Consider the following 7881-nt stretch of genomic DNA (forward strand, 5'->3'; position numbering starts at 1 on the left):
AGATTCTTACCTTCAGTGAACTGTAAAATTCATCCAATACTAAACTCATGGAACGAGTCAGGTTACTGACATAGGAGGTCTCTTGATTCAGGGCATCCTGAAAAGTCTCAAAGTCCTGCATCCATTCTACTGCAAAACTGTGGTCGATTATGTCAGTCTGGAAGGAGAAGGGAAAATATTCAGCAGTAAAAATCTTAGCCCTAGGCTGTTATGTGGACAAATATAAAAAAATCCATGTTAAGCTTATTTTCAAAATGTTAATCTTTTCAAAATACTCAGCCCTGGTCTGAAGTTTCTGAAGACAAACAACCGCTCAGGTTTAAGAAGGCAATGACTGTTTAAGGGAACAATCACAGATCCAAAGCCTTCTATGACTTACTGCAAAGGAGCACTCAAACACTGCACACTGTACAATAAAGCATACAGTGTAAATAGCAGATTGTACGATTGAGGCCAGGCAGGAGCAGCCCCCACTGAAATCCCAAGCTTTCCTGTAAATAGCAGATTGTACGATTGAGGCCAGGCAGGAGCAGTCCCCACTGAAATCCCAAGCTTTCCTGATTGCTCGGGAGCTGGGGGAGCACTGGGCAGCAGCCCAATGATGGGGGCTCTGTAAGTGCCAGCTGCGCGGGGCCCAAACTCAGTGCACAACAATAGACACAAACAGGTGAGATGGCTCCACAATTTTACATGGACTCATATGCAAACAATCTATTCAAAAGTTTCATCGACACCTTGCCACAGGCATATCCACCCTCAGCACAATATGAGGTGCTAAAACTCTGGTATGTTTCATTTCCCTGCACCAGTGGGAAGGAGAAAGATGAAGTATTGCCTAGCATTACTGACAAGATTTAAGGCAGAACTGAATCGCCCAAGGGCCAAAGCCCGAGTACTTAAAATTCTATAAATAAAATAAAATCACCTCTACAAATTGCTTTTTTTTTTTTTTCTCTGCACATCTTAAAATTCTAAAATCTGCACATCTGTAAGTTGCCCAGGATTCTTCCATTCTAATCACAAGTCAATTAAAAAAAACTAAACTTAATTACATTTTGTTAAAAATTCTTAAAATGCTGTTGCTTTTACTCTTTAGCAAAGGCAAACATTAAATTAAAATGAGGTTTGAAGTTACGAATCCTACGCCTCAGGCCTACCTTTCCTAACGACCAAGTTCCACTTTTAGTCTTTCAAAAGATGTATTTTCTTAGGAGAGAATGATTTTCCTACCTTGTGCCTTTTTCTAGGGGAAAAAACCCCAAAATCTTAGAAGCTTATCTAAAATTACTGTCTAGAGTTAGAGAGAAAACAGATACAAAACGTCGTTCAGTAAGCAAGCAACACAGGGTTTGGGTCACGGGGCAGACAGGTGGAGCTGGGGCACAGCAGACACTAAAATGGCACATGAAAGGCACGGCTGTGGGAGCTGTGTGTGTGTGTGTGCAGAGAGACTGCTGTACTGGGGACACAAACACAAATGATGTCTGCGGGCAGCAGCACCCACACCAACAATCTAACGGGATCCTTCCAATATCTCAAACGATTATGTTTGAAGAGACAGCCATTAAACTCAGAAGCACTCCTTTAGGACTGTGAGTGCACTACATGGCAGTGGATGTGTATCTCTAGACTGGCTTCTGCCTCCCAGCAAACACTGGATCAAACACCTTCTGCTGAGTTTTGCCTGGTGCAGTACTTGGGACTCTTTCCTCAGAACACGCAGGGGTTACACCACTCCCACTGTGGGTCATTAGCCTGTTGCTTACAGGAACAAAGCCAAATTCCATGTGGAAAGAGGGTGTGTAAGAGCAGACTCCCTCATCTCCTCCCTCTCACCTTACAGGGTTAAGTGTCGCTATAGCCCAGGCTTAAGGTCTCAAACGTGCTTCAAAGTGATGGTGTCCTGTTCCGGGTGCAACTGCCCATCCCTGGTTATACTTGTGCCTCTTTTAGGTTTAGATGTCGGCCTGCAGCCCCCTCCCAGTCTCTCTTTTCTAGAAAAACCTATTATTGTGGTAAACCAAAGACACCACACCAAAGAAGCCGAGCAGAACAATGTCCCACTAGAAAATGGAAATCACAGCTTTGACTTACTTTGTTCATAACTACGATGAAAGGCAGCTTTGTCTTGTACAGGATACTGGGCAGGGAGACACAAAATGAAAGTTTAACATCAATTTAAAACTCACTAAAATAGAAAGCATGTTAAGCATAAGGCAGACAAGACTTATGCAAGACTGAATATATTTGACATCAGAAGAAAATTATTTTCCTCTGCAGCAATCAGAATTTAATTTTCACCCAGGTCCTGCTTAAAATCATTGAACAAAATATGCTTCCCCAAGATGTAAGCACACAAATGTGAGGCATAAAATCTCTGACACACACAGCTCATTTTGGTTACCATTTTCTATGTCTCTCAGATCCCCATTTTTAATTACATTTGCATTTTGCATTTGACTCAGATCTCAGTGAGCAATGAATTCAAATAACACAGAACATCTAAAAACTACCTCAACACAAGAGCTCACACACTTATTGCACTGTATACGTGTTCATCTTTTGCTCAAACTAATCTCAGAAAATGCAGCATGCAGTAGGACATATTTTGCACACTTTTATAATGATACAGCTCCTGATCTTGATACAAGGATTGCAAGAGTTTTTGAAAACCTTTTACCAACATTTACCATGAATTACGACAGCTCTAGCTATGCTGATCATTCTATAGGTATTTAGTCCCTGATTTAACACGAAAGAAGAGATACATTCAGGTATGAGAAAGAATACAATAAACCAAGATCTCGTTGCTATGCAGAACTCAAAACAAATCTTGAAAAATCTCTTGAAGTATCAGTAACATTAAAAAACAGAATAAGAAACGATGTGTTTACAAGAAGAAACTTAAACTAGACTATCTTGATACACCTTAGATAAATGTGTTTATAAGCAACAGGCAGTGTTAAACCTTGTAACCAGCATTCACCACACCGAGGTCTCACGGATTATTTAATGCTTTCAGTGGGAGTTTTGAGCCAATGACCTCCCTATGTCCATTGGTACCTAATTTATTCTGCTTTTTCAATGAGAAAATCACCAAGAGAATAAGCAAGGCAGTAGATGAAGTGGATCTGAGACACCCTGACCTGCACCAAGAGCAGCATGGGCAGCAGGGTGAGCAAGGTGAGTCTCCTGTTTCCCTCTGTCTCATCCCACCTGGAGCTCTGCATCCAGCTCTTTAAACCAGGGTACAACAAAGACGTGGAGCAGTACTGTGGGCCCACAGGAGGCCATGGAAACCATCAGAGCACTCTCCTATGGAGACAGGTCAGAGAGCTGGGATTGTTCAGCCTGGAAAAGGCTTCAGGGAAGCTTCATTGCAGCTTTTCAGTATACAAAGAGGTTTATAAGAAAAATGGAGAGTGACTTTTTACCAAGGCTTCTAGGGCCAGGACAAGGGATAATGATTTTAAGCTGAAAGAGACATGCTGACAAAGTTTTTCATGACGACAGCAGAGAGATATTGGAGCACACTGCACAGGGAAGCTGCAGTTCCCCATCCCTGGAAGCGTCCAAGGCCAGTCTGGATAGACCAACGTGGTCCAGTGGAAGGTGTCCCTGCCCATGGGAGAGAGCATGGACTAGATGGCCTTTAAAGGTCCCTTTAAACCCAAGCTATTCCATGATTCCCCTCAAAAGTAACTATTAAAGAGACAAAGCAATTGAAGCAGATGGGCTGCATTTCCAGCCTTTCTTACCTGCAGGCATAGAGCATGTTGGACATAAAGGTGATGGGGTTGGTGCTGCGAGAGGTGTCCATCACATAGACAACAACTGAAGGGAAAGAGGAGGCCTGAGAACACCAAGTCAGAGACAGTTTGCTTAGAAACTCACTGCTCAACAGCCAGGCCATTCGCACAGCTTCACTGTCCAGCCATGCCAAAAGCACTTACCAAGGCCTCCGTTATGATGGTTCCTGATGCTGACCAGGTAAATACCTCAATTTGCCCTGGTGTGTCAATAATAACATACCTGGTAAGAAGTTACCCCCAAACAACAATAAGGAAAAATTAGTTAAGCACGAGGTCCTGTTCTGACTAGACCATTACCAGCATACAACAGCAACTGACATGATTATTCTATAACAGATGAGAAAAGCTTCTCCCAAACACTAATGAGATTTATGGGCATGCCTGAAAATCTCGTGTGTGAATTTTGTAACTAAGAAGCATGTAATCTCATGAGTTGAAGGCATCAATTTGCCAGACAGTTAGTAGTGCAAAATCTTTAAAAAAAGAATTAATTGCTGCGTATTTGAACAGTGTGTGAGAGAAAACGATTGTCTAATGGACGACAAGAAAAGCAGGACTGTAATAAGCAGGCTTTATTTTTATGTATGTAAAGAAAATCTAGTTTATCCATTCTATGCCCTTTCCACATAAAATTTATAACAAGGCTGAAAAAACCAACTAGAAAGCATTCAGAGAAGCTTTTTAGAATTTTGCAATTTTCCCACAATGAAAGAAAAGCACAACTCAGTAGAATGTACTCACTTAGATGCATTTTGTCTTTTTTCAATAAACTTCATCACCTGATTGAAAAAGCAGAAGTATATTTTGTATTTAGGCTCGCAACAGGAAACTTTCATCTTCATTTCATAGCAGAAACTACATTAACTTGCACAGCCGCAGGTGAATATCAAAAGTTTAAAGTCTTTATGCTTTTCAGAGTGTGAAAATGACTTAATAAGGAGGGATGAAAAATGCTCAGATCCTGCATATGTCAAAGACAATCTTGATTTTGTGTGTGTTCTAGTACCTGGCTAAAGAAATTAGTACCTGACTAAAGGCAGTTGTTCTGTGCCTCTCCATCAAGAGATCATCTCAATATCTGACACCAGCCCCCAGCCCAGAGCTGATTTAGTGGTATGATTTAGGAGGGCTGTCAATTATCAAATGGCCCCAGGAAAATTTAACGGGTTTCTAGAAGTGAGCTGCCCTACTCCTAAACCAGAGCATGAAAGATTTTATAGGAAACACGCTGCAACAACAGTCCTACACAAAGACTGCAGGATGTTCTGGACCTGTGGCTTCTTCATTTCACTTTAAAACAAGCTGAAAGCCTGATATCTCTCATATGAAAGCTAATGTGCTCTGACAGCAGTGTAGAATACATAGTTCTGTATGGAGAATAACTGCCCAGAAATATGAGAAGGCTCACCAAACACAGTGCCTCCTGAGACTGGACACACACAAAACCCTCACATCCAGCACGCATCATGGGAACAGCACACAGAAACCATCTCATACCTGGTCAAATCTGGTAGCAAAGAGATTGAGAGAGGTCACTATGCCGCCGTTTGGGCCCAGCCCGTATCTGATGCTCCATTCAGGAAAGCAGATGGTTACACAGAGCCCAGAGCTCATCTCAGTCCATTCTGACAACAGATGCACCCTGGATACCTTGAGATCGAGGGACAGCACGCCCAATACACGACTGACACGTGTCGCTAAGTCATTCAGCAGGGTAACAAATGCTCTCTTACCCAAACACGTGCGATTGGCAGAAGGAAGGGGGGCTACGTGGCTTCTCCTTGCCATTTGTGCTTTAACTGTACAAGAACCAGCACTGACTCATAACACACTGTTTTCTCTATCACTGTTCTCAACATCCAAACATCCTCCTCAGGCACTTATTAACAAGGCACAGCAACTCCAGTGTGGGCTAACAGATACAGTGAAGCAAATAATGCACTTACATATTAATATGAAACTTATATTTAGGATGTTCTGCTGGTAACCCCAAATCAAACAACAGCAAAAATCAAGAATCCTATCCCCCACCACCTTTATTCTTGTCTAAAATATTAAATTTAAGAGTCATACTTGCAAGTCAAAACCAAAGACTGTGTATTGTCTCTATCTGCACAAGCTATTACATGAGAGACCAAGGGCCTCCACAGCCCTCTGGAAGTGCAGCCACTTTAGCACAATGTTACTGCACTACAGTCAGCAACACTGTGAGCAAGAGCAAACATTCCCGTGTCTCTGAGACTCAGAGAGACAACAGTGCTTTGATTATGGCCAAATGGAGAAATTGTTTTCTCCATCCTACTACAGGCAAGTAGGAATTTCCATATTTGTTTATGACAAATAAAATTAGACTAGTTAAAATATGGGGAAAAGGCTGCTGGCTTCCCCAAAAACAAAAAAATAAAAATAAAATAAAAATAAATTTAAAAACCCCCACAAAACCAAAACCAAAACAAAACAAAACAGTAGAGTCCCTATTGCTTGTAAAAATTTACTGTTAGGCAAAATCATTTTTAGCACAGGAGAAAATCATCTAAGTGCCAAATCTTGTAGAACACACATTCCTAATATCACATGCAAGAAATACACAGTCAAAACCTCTTGATCTTCATGCAACACTCTGAATTACTGCAATCCCCCCCACCTCCTGCCTCTTTACCACAGTGTCCATGCAACAGATTATTTTCAAAAACTTAAAATTTCAAGTATCATTATTCAGACAAAAAAAAAGGATACTGCTTCATGACCTCTTTGTACTTCACAGTGTCCCTGATATCTAGGGGAGAAAGAAAGACATGTAAGCAGTTTTCCACCCCCCCGCTGGTCACCATCAGTTAACAAAGTACATCAATCACATCTCCATCTGTGTTCCTAGAGATCCAGCACTGGAACAGACACCCCAGTCATTCAGCTGGTCACCATCAGCTAACAAAGTACATCCACCACATCTCCATCTGTGTTCCTGGAGATCCAGCACTGGAACAGGCACTCCAGTCATTCCTCTGATAGCAGCAAAACAACTTGTGCACCCACACTATCTTTCTTATCTTTGGGAAGGCTGACCAGCATCCTTCACAGAGGGTAAGAGACAGGATTGTCAGAAAACTAGGGACTGGTATGTTCTTTGGAACAGCTAAACATAAGATCTGTTCTACTGTTAAAATGCTTTCTATAAAATTCATGTCTTTTAAAGTGCTTTAAAGCTCTTTGTTGATAGCATATTTGTATGTCGGGAACCAGATCAAATCTGCTAATCCTTTCATTACTGACAAAAAAAAAGCTTCCAGAACCCAAACACCTCCAATCACACCCGAGGACATAAAAAACGTACAAACTCATTGGAAGAATAGCTTTGGTTCTAAAAATACCCATATTAATCACTGTTTGGAGAAAAGACCTATAATTTTAACAAATAGTTCTCAAGTCCTTTTATTAGAATTGGGCTCTCTTAAGGGAGCACAAGCAGCCCAGCTTGTATTCTCTCACGTATTCGCACATGGGAAGACTGTCCGCGAACGGGCCCGGGCTCTGTTGAAGGCCCCGCTGCCTCCCGGCGGACCCCCGTCCCCCCGTCCCGCAGCGCTCACCGATGTTGGCAGGGAAGGGCAGGCTGTGCACGGCAGGGTCCAGGTTGATCACGTACGGAGGGCAGCGCTGCCCGTGTAGGTGGGCGGCCAGGCGCTGCGGAGACACGGGGAGGCGTCAGCCCCGGCGGGCACGGGCAGCCCCGGCGGGCACGGGCAGCCCCGGGGCAGCCGGCGACTTCCCGCGACCCCCCGCGACTCCCGCAGCCTCTCACCTGCACGAAGGTGGTTTTTCCGGAGCCGGCCATGCCCAGCACCAGCACACACACCGGAGCGGCTCCCGCCGCCGCGGCCATGTTCCCAGAGCCCCCTTGTCCTTCCGGGGCGGGGGCGGCCGCGGCCCCGACGTGACGCGCGCGGGCCCGGTTGTGGTCCCGCTGCCGCCCAAAAGCTCCGCGGGCCCGGGCGGCCTCCCGGCGCTGCACGGCCCCGGGCGCGCCACAACAGCAGTGGCGCGGCGGGCCTGGGGACGCTGCTGGGGCCGG

At 44.0% G+C, this 7881-nt stretch overlaps 1 protein-coding gene across 1 annotated transcript in view; it reads right to left on the minus strand.

The window, feature by feature from the left end:
* Positions 1-7828, minus strand: part of GPN1 (GPN-loop GTPase 1) — an 8808-nt gene extending 980 nt beyond the window's left edge. The window contains exons 1-9 of the mRNA XM_030944813.1: positions 7612-7828; positions 7400-7493; positions 6549-6588; positions 5310-5376; positions 4554-4591; positions 3954-4032; positions 3759-3853; positions 2095-2140; positions 11-157 (exon numbers count right to left, since the gene is read on the minus strand). Coding sequence (XP_030800673.1) covers positions 11-157; positions 2095-2140; positions 3759-3853; positions 3954-4032; positions 4554-4591; positions 5310-5376; positions 6549-6588; positions 7400-7493; positions 7612-7692 — 687 coding nt within the window. The 5' untranslated portion in view covers positions 7693-7828. The remainder of the gene's footprint in view (positions 1-10; positions 158-2094; positions 2141-3758; positions 3854-3953; positions 4033-4553; positions 4592-5309; positions 5377-6548; positions 6589-7399; positions 7494-7611) is intronic.
* Positions 7829-7881: the final 53 nt, after the last annotated feature.

This window comes from Camarhynchus parvulus, chromosome 3 (genome assembly GCF_901933205.1).
Source record: "Camarhynchus parvulus chromosome 3, STF_HiC, whole genome shotgun sequence".
Lineage (NCBI taxonomy): Eukaryota > Metazoa > Chordata > Aves > Passeriformes > Thraupidae > Camarhynchus > Camarhynchus parvulus.